This window comes from Thermobia domestica, chromosome 10 (assembly GCF_964235325.1).
Source record: "Thermobia domestica chromosome 10, izTheDome1.hap1.1, whole genome shotgun sequence".
Classification (NCBI taxonomy): domain Eukaryota; kingdom Metazoa; phylum Arthropoda; class Insecta; order Zygentoma; family Lepismatidae; genus Thermobia; species Thermobia domestica.
The window spans coordinates 92194814-92214027 of NC_137463.1; the positions used below are offsets into that span (position 1 = coordinate 92194814).

Sequence of the window (19214 nt, forward strand, 5' to 3'; positions counted from 1 at the left end):
GCCGCAAATGGTGCCGCGACCATGCAACTTGGACCGTTGAGGACTGGAAACGTGTGATATGGTCGGATGAGTCGTCCTTCACCCTATTCCCAACCACGGGCCGTGTTTATGTGTGGAGAACGCCCAAAGAAGCTTATGATCTGCAGTGTCTCCGCCCAACTGTGAAACATGGCGGCGGCTCGGTGATGCTGTGGGCCGCCATATCATGGTGTTCATTGGGTCCTGTGGTCACACTTAGCGGACGAATCACTGCCAACAATTATGTCGCAATTTTAGGAGATCACTTGCATCCTATGGTCCGGATGTTGTTCCCGGACAATGACGCCATTTTCCAGGATGAGAATGCACCCATTCACACAGCTGGCGTTGTTGCAGCGTGGTTTGAGGAACATTGGGATGAAGTTCAACATCTTCCCTGGCCCACCCAATCCCCAGATCTCAACATAATTGAACATCTGTGGTCCGTCTTGGAAACACGACTCCGGCGACGATTTCCACCTCCATCCTCTCTCACAGAACTGGCCGATGCTCTGCACGAGGAATGTTGTAAAATTCCACTTGCTACCATTCACGACCTCTATGCCTCCATCCCACGTCGCATCAAGGCTGTTCTGAAGGCGAAAGGTGGCCCGACACCATATTAATCTGGTAAGTTGCAATTTCGTTTAGGTGTTTCCATTTTTCTGATCACCATCTCTATGTGTAACAAGGTGCGCAATAAAATAAAATAATTTTTATCAGTGACAAAGAAGTATTTATGATATTAATATTTGAAAAATTCTAAATATTCGTTTTTAACGAATTTCCGTTGCTGTTTATTTCATTGTTAGAATACTATGTCGGAATTATAACGTTCGATAGTTCTTTCATTTCTTTATAAGAAGATAATCACTAAGCCTATTTTTGAACGAATTTCACCATTTTTGTCTAGGGGACGTCGTGCACACACACATATAACTCAAACATGTCCATCAAAAGTATTTCCTCTCTTTCGATCGAAAACCTTGCAGAAAATATCCTTAGGCTCGTGCACTGATCACAACAATCACAATAAATATTATTTATTATTGTTAAGAACAATAAAATTAGGTAATATTAAATTATAATATATTAAATGTTTCTTTATAAATATAACTTTTATTTCAATATTTTTATTTAAAAAACATAATATTGCAACAAAATTAAGTTCGATTTGTACATCATGCTCAAATCTTAAATAATGACAGTAAAATCATCCATCAGTCATCTCTGTTTTCCAGGAATGTATTACATAAACTTCTTCTCCTCTTTATAAGAAACCGAAGAAAAATATGTTCACCACTCTTCGTATATTAATTTTCCCAAATGCGAAAATATCAATTCTATAAAAATTTCCCACAATTACCGGTTTTAAATACTGGGTTGATATGAGTCAATATGAAAAAGTCCTGTAGCTTAACAGCAAAATTAAATTCATGGAAACGAACACAGTAAGCAAAAATAAACACAAAATGTCAAGTTATTGATAACAGTTGCTTTAAAAATAATTCCATATATGTTGCCACTAGCAGAAGCAGCAGTCTTTTTTACCCTGGTGAACATACAGAGTATAGTATCGATCAAAAAGAACATAATCGATTCATATGAATGAGGAATTCAATCGTGATTGTTATACATATTCATGAAAACAACCACGTATTACCATTTTCAAGGTAATGACACACAAAATATAAAGCGCATAGTTTAAGCACTATGGTGACTTAGTACCCGACTGATCAAAATACCTTGTTCTTCTGATATTTATTTAATCAAGGGACAAATGGAATTTGTGCGTGAAGTTTGTGCATATGTATGCCCTTACGATGAAATTTGGTTCAAACTTAACTCAGTCTACAAACAATAATGCTGATCATATACAAAATCAAGCCTTTTAACACATTTACAACTACATAAGAAACAATTCTAAGTCATTTGCTTGCTTTGAAATGCTAAAATTTCCTTTTCATTTGTTTATTTTTTATATTGTGAAATTTGTCTATATAATTCTCTTTAGAACAGAAAATTATATGAAATCGGTTCATTCATTCGAAATTCTTGAGAAAAGACAACTATCTATATTTAACATGATTGTACCACGTAATTCAAAGTATCAAGACTCAGATGTCTTTTATTTTATCGTATTCTGCAAATTATGCAATATCGTTGGATACACGATCCTTAGAGTATATTGAGAGATCATACATCCGAATCCTAATGCTTTTTAATACAATCATATTCACTCTGAATTTTTCTCTACCTGCCCTACTTCTTACATTATACAACCTTATCTTATCTCATATATTTTATACATATACAATGTTCAGTTATAAATTTACGTAAGACTCAAGAAATGATCATACAAAACATTTTTCAAATACATTATTTATGCTTTCAATATATTGCGCACAGAACATTATACTTACGGATATAAACAGTTTCTGCGTGTCTTAGAGTCAGTTTATGCTGTAAATACCCTGATATACGATAATGAATAATAATTAGTTGGATATCGATTATACGGCGAAGTTCAACGCAAACTTAAACAAAATTGGCTGACCTGACTTATCAACAGAAATCTCACCTCTGTTTGAAGCGAAAACCTTCTAAACATAATGTTAATCGGAAAAGTTTGGCATAACTAGGAATTAAATATTTACATCGTTGATATTATTCAGTTGAACACTTTAGATCACTCAACATTGCTCCTTCATCTTATATCTATTTTCTGTATAAATAACACTTCGAAAAAATTAAAAATTACAGTATTGATCATTACGTCACTCAACAATAAAATAATTGTATACTTGATTAGAATTATATCAATATGACCTACCCATAAATTAACAGTAACTTTCTTGTAACGAACAGCGTATTTCTCATGTCCAAATTATCAACAAGCTGAAAACCATTAAGTATATAAATTCATTAATCTCTTACAGAATTTGAGATCTCATGTTAAATAAATCACTTACAACGGACTCATTCTTACAGACGATTTGGCACGCACTATTACTGTTTCTATTAAGCTCAGTATTTTAGTTTCTCTTTCAGCTTACAAGCTACAGGACTCCTTCAACAATTACAAAATCCCACAGTTAAAGCGCAGAAATACAATGCCTCAGGCACAAACAATAGTACTTATTTTGTCGTCTTTTTTTTTTTTTTTTATTTTAATCTCTTGACATACACACAAGTACACACACACCCATATTTATATATACACACACATATAAAATGAACAGTCATGAGTGTCAAAAAAGTTCGTCTTATATGATTTAATTTACAACTGAGTCAAACCTAATATCGTTGCGCCTCAGTGATGGTGGCCCATTGTTAAAAGTACTGGTAGTAGAGCTCCTACAACCAAGAACATTAACTCCGTAGGCCGGAAAGCTTTCCGTTCGTTTCCATCGGAGGTTGGAACAGCACCGTGTGAGTGTCCTGATTGAACGAGAAGTTCAGGTAATACATGAACAGTAGCAACATAGAGGAATGTTCCAGCACTAAACAACATTGCTATCCCTGTAGCATTTACTGAGGATAAGGTTTCTTTTCCTTCCTGAAAATCCAAAATAAAATTTCATTACAAAATATACTGTTCTGTATGGCTAGTAAATTATGTTTTACAAGCATTGTGTTTCACTGTTAGAAGACAAACTAAACAAGATACTATATATTAATTTATAGCGTACTACTTAAAAAAAAAAAAAAAATAAATCTATACTAATATATAAAAGGAGTTACGATTTAGATTTCTAGGTTTTCGGCATCTAAGGCCATTTAGCCCGTCATGTATGAGGGATGACGTCTCTCTGTGAGCACACTATCCGGGGAAAGGGAAGGAAGGAAGCGGCCTGGGACCTATAAGTTAGGTACCATCCCGGCATTTACGTGGTGTGAATGAGGAAAACCTCATTCAGGGTGGCTGGCCTGATAAAGCGTTTTACACTTTTTCAACCGAGTGCTCCCTACCGGAAATCGAACCCGGGACCGCTCGCACCGAAGGCAAGAGCGTTAGCGACTACGCTACTAATATATATATATAAAAAATGTGTCTATGATAAGATTTTCGCACCAGAGAAGAAGTCATCCAGAGCCACCAAATTTTGTACACAGATACATTCTCCCAAGATCTAATCGCGTACAAAGCAGTTTTCTCGATTTTCGACTTGAAGGGTATCTGAGGAGTATCAAAATTTATACGTACGTATATGTACAATGAACCATAGTGCCTGGGAGATAAGTAACTCACCAGTTTTTTTCTGTCGTCCAGGTTGCATATGTTCCATATATTTAAATTATTTTGCATTAACCTGTGCGAAGAACCACCACCATTATTCTTAAATAAAACTCTTTAAGTGCTGCAAGGTAACTGATAAGCCTTCGCTTTACTCTTGTGCCACTCAGTTTAGTTAGTTTGCACACACTGTTCTACACGAGTCAAAAGTTTTAGTAATAATAATCAGATGTCTATCCGTCACGAAAGTCACGAATAAGTCACGAAATCCGAAAACGGTCATGAAAGTCAAGAAATTTAGCTTGTAGTTGCGATTTTTTTATCTGTACACATAAAAATACTGACTAAAAAACTGTTTTATAAAACGTCAAAACTCACCGCCAAAAATGTCTATGGTCGACTTTAGATGCTAGCAAATCGCAAACAAAGCACGCTTCTATCGCATGCATGAAAATTCGGCCTGATTCGCACCCAAATTCGCCCTTGGGTGTGTTACTAAATTTTATGATTTAATAAAGAAGAGGTCACGAAAAAGTCACGAAATTTCATTTTGGAATTTTAGTAGACACCCTGATAATAATAATCTGCCGGAAATCTTGAGCTCCCAACCAAGAAAAAACCCGGAAGCATGTGCATCCAGAACGAATGCACTACAACTAAATTATACATAAGATCCAAAAGTAGGAGAAAAAGGAAAATATTTATAAATTATGGTCTATTATTTCTTATGTCGAAATAGATCTCGAGGAAGTTTCTTTCTTTTTTTAAGAAGTCAGATAACTGCTTAAAGGTTTCAGTGCCGTCTTATTATTATTTTCAACATTTTAGCGCTTTTTCATTACTTGTATTTTAAACTATTTTTTGAAGTCAGTTAATCATGTTTTTATAAACGTTTTTACTTAATGAACAACTGAATTACATTTGATAGGTACGTGAAATGCATCATTTTGCCTACATGGCCTAAGAAGTTCTTTCTGAGATCTCATGAAACTTAAATTAATTTTCTAAAATCCAACCTGTATTTTTAACTAGTCTTTGCAAATAACGTACAGCAAGAAACACTTCATTGTTTTCGTAACGATGAATGATAAAGCATTACGCTATTTTTGAAATAACTAATGAGTTAATTTTATAAAGTAACTTCGTTACTTTTCAACTTGGGAAAGGAACGATGAAACCAGCACAAAACTACAAGACATGGGGCGGTCGCATAACACTAAAGATGTAGGACGACGTGGACTGTCGAGATTGGTACAACAGGATAGGGCGCAAACTGTGGTACAATTAACAGTAGACTTTAACAGCAAACAAATCAAAGTGTTTCTAGGCACACAGTTCGCCGTATACTGTTAGATATGAGCCTCCGCACAAAGTCCCACATGTGAACCAATGTTAACCTCGTGGCATCCTTGATAATGATTGGAATGAGCATCTGCCCATCGTCATTGGACTGCAGAGCAATGATACAACGTTGTATGCTTCAATGAATCACGATAATGCCTTCATCATATCAATGTCCCGAGTCAGAATTCGTCGTCTTCGCGAGGAACAGCTGCTCAAGACTCACACAGTACAATGACAGGCTCCTGGTGGGTCCATTATGATTTGGGAAACCTCCATGGCCCAGTACTGCATGTAAAGACACCGTGACGGCTCCTAGCTATCGGCAGGTCATTGGTGATTACGTATACCATTTATGTCGGCCATGTTTGCAGCTTTGAATGACATCTTTTAGCAGGATAACCTCTTTGCTATAAGGCCAACGTTATGCTGAAGTGGTTCGAGGAGCACAGTGGTGAATTTCAATTGCTGCAATGGCCCCCAAACCTACATGATCTTAACTCAGTTGAACACCTTTGGGATGTCACTGAACGTCAGATCTTAGCTTATTGATCCCCTCCGTGGACTTAGAGGAATTAAGTGACTTGTGTGTGCATATGTGGTGCGCCATGTCTCCAGCCACCTCCTAAGTTCTCACTGCTCCTATGTCAAACCGCATTGCTGCTGTCCTGGAGCCAAAGGTAAACATACCAGATAAGGCAGTGGTCTTATGTTCTGGCTGGTCAATGTATACTATAAAATGCTTGCAGTTTTAAATGATTAAACGAAACTCATTCGAAACTAGTTTTCATAACGAGTAAATTCTATTCCTATAGTTGATTAGTGAAGGTATATTAGTATATTATTTTTTGGCTTTGAGAAGCAACATTGCGCAAAAGAGAAACTGAACAGCAAAGTGAAATCACTAAGTATGAAAGAATTATGAATTTTCTTCCTTTTCTTGATCTAAAAGGTATCTGCGCATAACTGAAGACAATGTACATACAAAGAAATCTGAAACTGAAATGCCGCATCTGTGAACACACAATATGTTCGTCAATTGAGAGAAACTGCAAAATTCATAGAAGTTCCTCTAATTTAATCTCCAAATAACTGTAACTAGCACAAACGGTAAAGTATTACTTATTTTTGTGAGCTAACTTAATAGTAAAGAGTTAATTAATGTTACCATTAAATTATCCAATACAACTTCCATTATATTCTTTTTTACATTCTACTATATTAAATATTCAAACGCTGAAAACAATTTTGAAATTCAGTACTCACCTGACCAATCCCAAAGTATGTGAGCAATGCTAGCGTAGGAGCAGCTAAAGAGAAGACAAGGAGATGCCTTCGTATCCTATTTCGTTCTAAGCCTTCGTGTAAAAGGAACGTTACAAGCCCAAATGCTGCAGGAGCCTGCAAGTAACATTAGGTAATGAAAACACATTAAAAACGAACAGAAACACAAACATGGATTCTACTAGAATTAGTAGGCAAAAGTCAAACGGGTATCTTAGAAGCTCAGGGCTGACTCTCTTCTTATCTTTCGTGCAAACATTTAATTTCCACTTCCTCACTACGTCTGTACATGTCCCTTTACAGATACAAGTGAACGACGGGAGGACTCACAAACGGAATGAACTGCTATAGATGCAAAAATTTTCCATTTTAACACTTTTTTTTATGAAATAAAACACAACAGGGCTTTGAAGTTAGTAGCATGCAATACATTTTACCATTCAGATTAAAGCAAAGTGCCTGCAATGTTTGTCCACTCGCTATACGAAGTTCTTCTACTGGCTGCCTAACACGAGAATATCAGCCTCTGCAATATACTAGCTATAATGTCAATCTTATTGGCCCAAAATGACTCTGAAACTTTAACGATACATTTTTCGAAAATTTCAATGAGAACTGATAAATCTACACAAAATTTGAAATCGACCAGCGAAAACAGCACATTTCTAGAGCTTGTGGTAGCTGAGATTTCATCGTAGCAAGGGATTGGCCATGAACATATAAACAAAGATTTTATAATAAATTATGCACAAATAACTTTGAACTTGTAAAAAACCTAGTATTTGAGTATTTAGAATTATCACATGTATGAAATTTTGTTCGAATAATTATTATATTTCGAACATTCCACAGGACACTCTTAACAATAACATTAATAATTATATAAGTAAAAGATTGAGCTGTCTATTAAAGATTAATAACAGATACTCTCGATGAAAGAAAAAAATCTTATGTGTTATTGTTAGGCTCCAGTATGATTTTTTTCCTGTAGATTCCCAAAGAAACGACCTAGGAAAGTCCTCATACATAATAATAATATGAGAGTAATACGGAAAGAAAACTTGTTCAAGACGAATATTTGTGGATCAGAAGTGAAGGAGAAACTCTCAATATACACACACAGACGCAATCACACAGACTAAAAACATAACACTATAAATAGTTTCACTAAAGATTTCCTCAGAGAAGGAGGAGGAAAGAAGCTTTTAAATATTTACCAGTGTTTACAAAATTCATAGCCTTACGCTTTTATTCATGCACTAAGCCCAACGGCTTCGGAGGACTGGCGAAGAGGGAGGTAATATCTCACCTCCCTCATTAGTAAAATTCTGTCTTACCATTAACGCTTTTAAAATTAACGACCAGTATGTGGTCAGAATAAGGCAGTGTCATTCGATTGATATTCACGTCCTTAATTACATTAAGCGCGTGCCATGCAACTCATTTTACATGTAAGGTTATGAGGTACAATCTACATCTGAAAATACCCTCTCTCACATACTCTGTATCGCTCTCTCTTGCTTCTCTCTCCCTCCGAAAATCATACTTGCTATAAAAATCTCTGTCTTTGGTTCTAAAACCATACGTATCTTGATAACTACTAATCGTATTTCTATGGAACTTGGCAAATATATGCCGTAAGATATGTACAACTTTTCGAGATGCCTTTCATGTAGGTATCTTAATCTGGAGATTCAATAACGATGGCTAACTGATTGTTTTTTATTTTATTTTATTTTATTTTTTTACTTTTCGCAGGGAGGGAATTTTTCTGAATTTATGAATCATTACACATGCTCGTATCATCATTCGAAAGCCTACATCACTCTGAAGACAATGCTGATGAATCATGAACTTACTACAATGATTAAAGCACGATCAGGAACTTCTTAAAGCTGCTTTCTTTTTATATATATGTGTGTACATACGTATTTCAAAGTGTTGCAACGTATTTCGAAAAGATCTTATAACTAACCATACATTACTGAACTTGGTGAATGTACAGTCTACGACATGTGGTTTATGGGATATATTTGGTGCCGGTACTTGACTCTGGAGACCACCAGGGTCACCCAGATGGGTAAACTACGTACTTTCCCGGGGGAATTTCTCAGATTTGCTCAAATTAATGGATGATCAGGAGCCTTTATATAAATTATTTATTTATTAGTAGTTTTTCACTTCTCTTTGGTTCGAAAATATTTTTTATCCATGCCTATTACCCATATTTCAATAACTCAGAAAATGTCTCACAGCAAGGGTGTGCGGTATGTACACCCTGGGTTCCACTAGGGGAGCCGAAATTGGTTACGGGAATTTAAATTTTCTTGCACATTTTCGGAAAAAGCGCACATTTTGCTTCCGGGAGACGTGAGTAAGGTATCATTGAAAAGCATGAATCATTCCAAAGATAATGACATACAAACGTACGATATAGGGTTATATCTTTGCGGTAATTGAGATAACAGAAGCAGCCTCCTAAGTAAAGCCTAAAATTTCCTTTAAAAAGGGTTAATCTAGAATCTAAGGAGAATATTTGTTCACAATATCAGGTTCCTAGGTCCAATGGATTCGGAGATCTGGTGCTGAGTGAGTTGTGGTTTATATCTGCGTGCGGAAACAGCAAATATCATTGAAAAATACAGTAAATGGCTAATCGGTTTAGAAAAAGAATTATACATCATAGGAAGATTATAAACTTTTCTAATATCATACAGATTGGCAACACTATAGCTTTACTAAAGAATGCTCTTTTCGTAGCCTTTATATAACTTAAACAGAAAGAAAAAAAACTATACCTAAAATTACGAGTTCAAACAAAAATGAAATTAAATAAAAATATTAAAGTAATATATTATTGATATAGGGAAAAACTGTTCTGACTTTGGTATCCATCTGGACAATTACCTTCTAAAACTGAATTAATTGCTGTAAATGTATACCATTACGGTCAAAGAATCAATTAATAGGAATACTTGAAATTGTTTTCACGTAATAAGGGAGCATTGCTGCTGAGCTGTTACATTCCAGTTCACAAAAATCATATTTGAAATCCATTTTTTTTACGACTATCTCATCAAAAATGATTGATATCTTTTAAAATCTTTTAAAAAAAATCTTCGATTGATTTATATGGTAAATAAAGGTTACAGTTTTATTAGAATCATTGGTCAGGTGGATATCAAAGATTTATCAACAAAATATATAATGGATTACAAACCTTATGTAACATTATTGCTATAAATACTATCATCTCAACATCTGTGTGTGCTGTAGTTGCTGCAGCCCCTAGTGCCACACCATCGGCTGCAACGAAATAAAATCATAATCTTTATCTTTTTATATTTCGTTTTAAACTACAGAATAAAAATGAGATTTAATGTCGTTCTCCATTATTGAAGGAAGATACAGTAATGTTAAAATGGCAACTTACATTGCTTTGGAAGTTCTCCGATTATATTTATGATTCTCTCACACAAATACGCAATGAATATTTAGATGTACAACTTATACGCACTTGTTAAGATACAATGGTGCATTCGGATGTTACAAAGTACCCATCGAGCTTTTTTAAAAAAGATATATAAGTAAAGGTTTTGAATAGAAAGCCAGAAAAAAGAACGGCCACCACACTAAAATTTCCTTTACTTCCATATCTTAAATTAAATTGTAGATCATGCCATACTGTCAAGTTATTGTTGAAATATTTATTTACGTAATGTGAACAAAATTAAAGGTGTTTTCGAAAAACCAAGTCTGATGAAAACTCATCACATCAGTAAACCCTTCTTCCTGGTGCTACAGAAAGCAATTGCTTATGTCATATTCTAGGATAAATACTGAATTCTAGGATATATCCACACAATATTTATCCAATATTTCAGTATTTATCCACACAAGTGAGTTTCGTTTCATAGTGTGAAACTATGGTAGACTTTCAAACTGTGTGTATTCAATATTCAAACTTTAACATCTATAACTATTGGTTGCAATAGATTAGAAAGATCAAAGATAGAACCTGTTTCTCGAAGGGGAATACAAAAAGACGCTACTCACTATCTTTTACAGTTTTTCTTCTATGACTATAAGGGTTGAAACCGGAAATGGTTAATTTGAACAACTTCCAATTGAATAGAGGGTTAACTGAAGACAAAGAATCTACTTTTGAGAAATTGAATCGATTGCAAAAACTGCATCTCGATATATCTAACCTCTTTGCCCTACCGAAATCAGCACTGAAACCGAAAGTAGTAGTAAATTTCAACCACTTTTGGTGTTCGTTGAGTGTTTTGGGTTGTGACAATATGTTCTCTTGACACCCAGAACCGTTTGCGGAAAAACACTTATCGCTATCTAATGCCATTTTTGTTCTATGGCGATAAATGCTGAAACTGGAAATTGTTAATTCGGACCACTTCCAATTTGAGTAGAGGGTTAACAGAGGAGAATGAGCCTATTTTGGGGATCCTGAAACAACCACAATTAAAAAAACCTGAATTTCGATATCTCTTACCGTTTTGCTCTACACCGTTTTTGTAGTGTTATGGTTTATGATAGTATGTTCCCTTAACACCCTGAATCAACTAAAGAAAACTACTTGTCACTATCTATTACTATTTTTGTCAAGGGAACACACTATCATAAACCGGAAATGATTAATTTGAACCACTTCCGGATTGAACAGAGGCTTAACTGAAGAGCTGATTTTGAGTTTAACGTTCCTTTCAGCAGCGAGGCTATATGAGACGGGACCTACTGATTAACGTGGAATCCAAACCATATGTGAACTCCCGCCGTGAATCGAACCTGAAGGCTTGACTGAAGAGATGGAACCTACTCTTAGGATGCTGAATCGATAGCAAAAACTGCATCTCGATATATCTTACCTCTTTTGCTCTACGGAAATCAGCACTGAAATAGGTAGTAGTATATTTCAACTATTCCTGGTTTTGGTAGAGTGTTTCTGTTGTAACAGTATGTTCTCTTGAGACCCTGAATCGATAACAGAAAGACTCTCACCGCTATATATTATCATTTTTGATCTAAGACAACAAATGTTGAAACCGAAAATTGCTAATCTGAACCACTGTCGGTTGGAATTGAGGATTCATGGAGAAAACGGAACCATGCTTGGGACAGTGAATCGATTCCAGAAAACCGTATGTCGATATCTCTTATCGTTTTTGCTCTGTGGACATAAGCTGAAACTGCTAGTGGTTTTGGCAGTGTTGCAGATAGTCATAGCATGTTACCTTGAGATGCTGATTCACTTGGAAAAATCCGCTTCTCGCTATTTATTTTCGTTTTCGTTCTATGGCCTAATTTGTACTACTTTCGGATTGAATAGAGGCTTACTGGATGAGAAGGAATCTATTCTTGGAGTGTTGAATCATTTGCAGAAAACTGCTTCTCGATATATCACGGACAACACTTACGCATAGCATAGTTTGGAAGTCTAAATATTAAGACAAAAAGCAAAAAGCTTTTTTTTTTTTTTTTTTTTTTTTTTTAAATACATATGTGAAATTATCGGATCATACTTATACACCAGGAAACTATCGTTCCTGAAATTTTGTGATGAACGTGAATTAACTCACTAAAATAGCTTTTGAGATCAGTTTTCCATTTTCACCCTCCAGGAATTAAACTGTAGACAGTAATTTTAGTAAATGTTCTCAGGCTATCAGCTAGGTGAAGATATGTGAAGGCTGTCCTACCTTCACCTGCCTGATAGCCCGAGAACATTTACTAAAATCACGTGGCTACGAAACATTAATTCTTTCTGTAGCAAGTAAGTTTGAAATCCTGATGAATATCATGAAAACTGAAGTTAAAAATCTGGTCTCGATACATTGAACAGTAGGCCTGTTTATATCATAGGCCATCTATACATACAGATGGATGACCGGACATCCAAAAGTCACTTCTTTTTTCATGTAAAGGTCATTAAACTTGTAAACCTGTTTAAAATTCCTGTTCGACCTTCAGCCCGAAAGAGATGGAAAGTGAAAACAGATTATACCAGGGGTAAATTGGATCTGAAAAGGTAGGGAGACGGTAGGCCATCCCCTTGCCTATCTTTACCCATTGTAAATTTTTAGGAACTGGAGGGACGCTGTACATACATTTTGGAGGTGGGAGGACGGCGTCCCCCAGCGTTCCCCCTCACTTTTATCCCTGGATTATACTATCATATATTATAGAACTTTCTTCACGACATGTGAATAAAATCAATGTACTAGTTTATCATAATCATAGGTCAAAAAATATTAGTACTACTAGCCTATCTGTATTTCTCCTCCCGCAAAGAGAAATGTCAATTTGCATAGTATGTATTTATAAAATATCAAGAAAAATATTAAGAACCACGATCGAAAAATCGTCCGAACGAAACAAAACCCACTAATAAAATACTATGAGAACACTGTATCATATTATTTGGGTATCATTAAAATATTCATTTATTATTTCATTTATTTTATGTTCGTTGAGGATTAACAAAATCGCTTAACCTGTTATCGAATATAAAATAACCTTATCCTTGCAGTAAACTATCCCTTTTGAAATTTTCCACACAAAAGGACTTATTTATTAATGAAATGTAAACAAATACGTGAGAGATATTTTCAAGAAAACCACAACCGTCTATTTTCCATTATCCAGTAACATTGTTTATTTTTGGGGATAGGGAGAATATTCGACGCCCATCACACTCCAAAGAGAATTTCATATGAATGAAGTTTAAAACCTACAAACGGCATCGAAAATCACTTAACTGGCACATACGGACCATAAAACGAATAAACTCTTTGAAATCTGGAATTCGATTTTTTTTTTTTTTTCACGATCTATAGTTGATATACATTTCTATTTTTCCTCGAAAGTAAAAAATACCCGAGCAGTAAATCCCGTTTTTCAAGAGAATTTACTGATGCTACATTGTGGAATTATTAGCGGAATACTTATTCCTGGAACATGAACAAAATCACCTCTCATGTTCTTCAAAACAACGTTCAGAAAAACTCACCTTACCAGTAAATTATCCTTTTATATATATATATATATATATATGAAATTACTTACTCCATATTGTAGCATTATTAATGAAAAAAATCAATTTGGAGAATCTCATAAAGAAAATTCAAGTTTGAAATCTGGTAAAACTTGTGGCCTCTAGGCTTGTGTACATACAAGTGATTGAACTGAAAGGCATCCAAAAATCACTTTATCAGCTCGCAGGGGCAACGGAACTTGTATATTTCGAATATATATTTTTTTTTCACGATCATAAGACTTTCTTTCCATCTACTGTCGTTTGAAATGAAAAACAAAAATGACATTTTTTCATATAGATATAAATTACAGGTAATGATGTACCAAAATAAATACGGAATTGCTTGATAAAAATGAGTGAAAAAAAAATGAAAAAATGCCACTCTTAAAATTTCCATTTAATTTTAAACTTAACCTTATCCCTTGTCTTGAAGGATCGCGGTCCGAAATGGACGGTGAAGTTAAAATACTATAGAACTTGAAAAAGTAAGCGCAAAATGTGTTTATAAAACGTATAACAACGTACTGCGTCCAAATGCACTTAACTGCACTAGGCCGTTTTAGCAATCTACGTTACCTTCGTCAGTAGCTCTGGGAAACTCCTATAAATGGTTTAGTATCGTTTTTCAGTATCGGAATTTCAATTCTTCTTCTTATTATTCTTATTCTTATTCTTCTTCTTATTATTATTTCGTATACATGGATGAAAAATGTTGAGGTTTCAACTCTTGTTAATATAAATCTCCTGTACCTGAACAATTCTTTTGAACGATCTACTAGTGCAAATATGTTGCGCTAGAACTTCTTTTAACGACAATGTAATGTAGAATTAGATTTGTTGGATGTAATCAACACCGAAAAACACTTGAAAAAAATTACTATTGTGATTATCGATCGTAAACATATCGGTAAGATTACATGCTTTTTATGTTTACACTCATTGCTATTCTTATTACGCAAAAGCTACACACCGATAAATATTTTTTTTGAGTATTTTTAATTTCAAACCGTTAATCTTCCACTAACTTCTTGATCTGCACTAGCATTAACCGTTGTGCAAAACTTGAATCCGACCCTTTCCTTTCATACCCAAAATCGGACTAACCAAACAGCAATTATTGCAAATGATGTGCGGAAAGCCTAAAAATCGCGGCATATCATGAGCGACGATGACAACGAGTTGATAATTGACGATAAAAGATTATGCGGTTGCCGTTATGATGCCAATGCAAGTTATAACATAGTTTTGTCAAAAAAATTTCCTTGTTTTCGTATGCATCTTGTTATTCTACAATATGAGTGTACTATTTATCCTTTTTCTTTGCTATATGTAACTTTCACGTTTAATATACAGTTAAGAAACGATCTCTAACGGTTACAAATACTACAGTATATCTGATACAAATAATCTTACCAGCAGCATGAACAACTAATCCTAGCGTTGCAGTGATATTTTTTTCTGGTTTTCGGCCACTTTCAGGATCTGCAATTAAAAAAATAAAAAATGATAATTTGAAAATAATGAATTACGACAAATTAATACGTAATAATTATTTAATACTAAAAAATCTAGGAAAAAAGAAAGATAAAAATATAAGAATGTTCGAAATTCACGCTTTTATAATTCCCTTCGGCCTATTAAGGTTAATCTTGTTTAAATCTAACAAATTATGTTCGGCACAGAAAATTAAATTGGTATTTGGAAACTCTTCCCTTCTCTCCTTTTAAATAGTTTAATCAGTGGTTTCTAAACTACTTCTCATAGCGAAATCACCACATCTATTATAAGGCGGCACGATATATAGTAATCGAAAAAGATAAGTACGAATTTATTCAGTTTAGTCATTTTTTTCTTAAATTCTCTTCAACAGCTGTGGAATATTGTAACGAAAATTTTCATACATTTTAACCAAAGGTGCTGAATTCACCCGAAAAATTGCTTCAGATTTGAACAATTGAGTTCCACTGTATCACGTCTAATGACATTCAACATTTCACGAACAGAAAGCTCACTTTGTCATTACCCTGTTGTCGAGTGCATCTTGTTAATATCTATCTGCTGAAGTTAAGGAAGTTTCTATAATTAAAATCTTAGAAAAGGTCTGTTTCTTGGAATTTCTGATGTAATGTGCGGTTGTCTTTAGATCACCCAATTTCTCTTGTAAGAAGGACTGAGGTTCATATGTTGCTTGTTATCCGACTGCATTCATTGTTATGCACTTGTAAGAAATAAATATCTTAGTTTCTCTTTTGATATTAGCAAATACACAAAAATCAAGGACTTAGTAAGATAAGGAATTTTAAAATGAAGGAAGCTGTTACTTCAATATAGTTTCAGAATATTAACGAAGAAGTGCCACAACATTCATTTTGGAAAAGTCTGGATTAGATTAGTATATATACTTTACCTTACTTAATGAACTATAACACATTCAGTTTCTTTCGTAAATAACGCTGTTTACCCAAGCCACTGTACAGAATTAGAATGACACGTGGCGGAAAGCGCAACAGAATTTAAAACATGGTTGAAGAACAACAATTTAGTACTGAGAAAGTGAAAATTTGGTTAGTAGATAAAAGAGACACAGATAAGGGATGGGATAAGTGAATTATATATATATATATATAAATTATTGCTCACAAAAATTAATGATTAATTCCTAATTCCGAAAGTGAAGTTTGTTGAGCAAATCAGTTTTTCCTCTTTTGATACATCTGATGAGGCTGATTCCATGTCAATTAAAATAGTATTTTTTTTTTAAATCAACCTCCTATCTCTATAAAACTCTTCAAAATTTGTGAAGATGTTTATTTACTCAAACTCTGAACACCACATAAATATTTTACGTACATGTTGCATTAATTCCGTGTAACAGCCATTACGACACTTAAAAGCAGAATATTTCACAATCACAAATTACTACAACTTCTTGAACAAAAATCATTATATAGAATTTGAACTAATGCACTTAGAAACGTGATTCTTGTGTCAAAATACGCGTTGATTATTGCAATCTTAGAATTTCTCTTCCACGAGATGTAATATTATCGTTTCTAGTTTGTTTTTATAATAATATATTTATACGGTAAATTTTAATCAGAAATATTTTCCTCATTTTAAGGAATTGTTTTATCTTGAAAATTTTTCAAGGCTGCACTTTATAAGTACCTAATATTGTAAGAAGAAATATTATTTTGGAGAAGAGAAAGGTGGTTAAGAAAAAAAAACTTACCTTCGGTTCCACATGGGATATTAGTATTTTCTTGTAACACCTATGTTAAATTTTAATAACCCAGTGCATATTATATATATATATATGTATGTATGTATGTAGGTATATATACAATATACAGTATGGGACATTTACCTTGATACGGCCTTATTACTTTTAAACTAATAAAGAAAAAAAACATGAAAACATTGTACCATGCGAATATTGGCAGGGGACATTGTTTAACATACTGTACTATACCACTATGTTAATAAACTTGAAGTTGTATTTTCTCACATGGCACTACATCATGTTATTACACATTTCAAACCCCCATGATAAACGGAAACTTACAATATTACACTTGTTATGCAGTGTTGCAAACTAAGGATGCTACAGTATCACGAACATCCACATTTTTGTCTCTTCTATAATAGTAATAACGCTTGAAACGGATGGGGCAATATGTATCTAAAGGATCATAAAATGATGAATTTCGAATAAATAGGAACAAAGTTACAAACAGCTTAAATAAATACCTCAATCGCAAAGATGCGTTTCAATAGATGTTGAGATCGTAATGCCGTTTACAGCAAGTTAACTCAAATTGTTCTGGACATATGACAAACAATGGTAAATTTTGCAACACTGCTCAAAATTATGTAATTCCGAGAACATGCTGTAATTACACTTCCAAAAAACTATTGTCGAGACGTTTAAAAGTTCCCACAAATCTACATTTTAAGCAATATAGCAATTTGTGCCATTTTTCCATATCTCTCGAATGATTTGAGATATCAAATTGCTGTATGATTTTTATGTCTATTGGAAAAGATGTATGTAGTTCGATATCATGCTTATTTGAAAAAAAAAAAAGTCATTTGAAAACTCAAAATTTCAATTCATTTTAACTTTGTCTCCACTTGTTCGAAATATATCACATGATGACCGTACTTCGAATGTGCATTACCCTGTCCGTTTCACTTGTGTTATTACTGTTATAGAACTCCCTAGAATCTGGTTTCTTAGCAATGTTTGTGACCCTGTAGCTAGCGTCCTTAGTTTGCAACACTGTATGGCAAGTGATGTATTATGTGTTTTTGTTTTATACGTAGATTTGAAACATGTAACAACATGACGTAGTACCATTTGAAAAAATACATCTTTATGCTGAGTTGGTAGGTATCACAGAGTATGTCACAAACAATGTCCCTCTGTTGATATTTGCATTTTACAAAATTTGAGCGTTTTTTGTCCATTAGCTTGAAAGTTACATGAGTTATATATAACAGGAATCCTCTTGAAATAATAAGAAATCCATTAATCATCAGTAAAAAAGAAATAATAATAAATAGTAATAATAAATCATAAATATTAACCTATAAATCTTAGTTTCAGAATTGAGAAAAAGTTACGTTTGATATTTTTCTAATCTGAATGACCATTAAGAAACATGCTTATTTACTCAAGAGAAATTTTGTGAAATGCTATGTGATCTGCCTGTTGCGTTTGTAAGTTCATGAGCTAATAGTTTGCTTTGAGTATTTTTAATACACGATCACTAACAGGTTTCTTCAATGGCGTCCTTCTTTCTGCAAGACACTAAAATCGCACATACAGACGACTGTTCTCCAAACTGAGTTGTTCAACCTCTGCCAACTACCACTGTCCATTACAGATGCATGCTACTGTATCAGTTGTTTGTCAAGTCAAGAGCACAATTTGACAAACACAATGGTCTTTGTAGATGTTCATTTGCGATGTTACATAGCATCTAATTACGTTTTCTGAAACGCCATTACATTTATATTTTCTTGTTCCTTACACTCGCATACAATTTTTAAAATTAGTTTTAAAGGCTTCGATAAAGGTAACACTACCTTTTTGTGTGGCGCGATTTCTTTTTTAAAAAAGAAATCGTACATTTTCTCTACATTAAGGATCTGATCGATCTGTTGTTCTTTGCAACCTGACTTGACTTACTTCATACTTTGTTGTGCCTCCTACTACATCGCGGGTATTCTTGCCATAGCAAGAGGCGCAAAAATACTACTCAGCTTCTAGTTCAG

At 34.1% G+C, this 19214-nt stretch overlaps 1 protein-coding gene across 1 annotated transcript in view; it reads right to left on the reverse strand.

Moving 5' to 3' along the window:
- Positions 1-3169: 3169 nt before the first annotated feature.
- Positions 3170-19214, reverse strand: part of Zip102B (Zinc/iron regulated transporter-related protein 102B) — a 41544-nt gene continuing 25499 nt past the window's right edge. Inside the window, exons 4-7 of the mRNA XM_081728251.1 lie at positions 15348-15416; positions 10101-10186; positions 6863-6997; positions 3170-3577 (exon numbers count right to left, since the gene is read on the reverse strand). Coding sequence (XP_081584377.1) covers positions 3332-3577; positions 6863-6997; positions 10101-10186; positions 15348-15416 — 536 coding nt within the window. The 3' untranslated portion in view covers positions 3170-3331. The remainder of the gene's footprint in view (positions 3578-6862; positions 6998-10100; positions 10187-15347; positions 15417-19214) is intronic.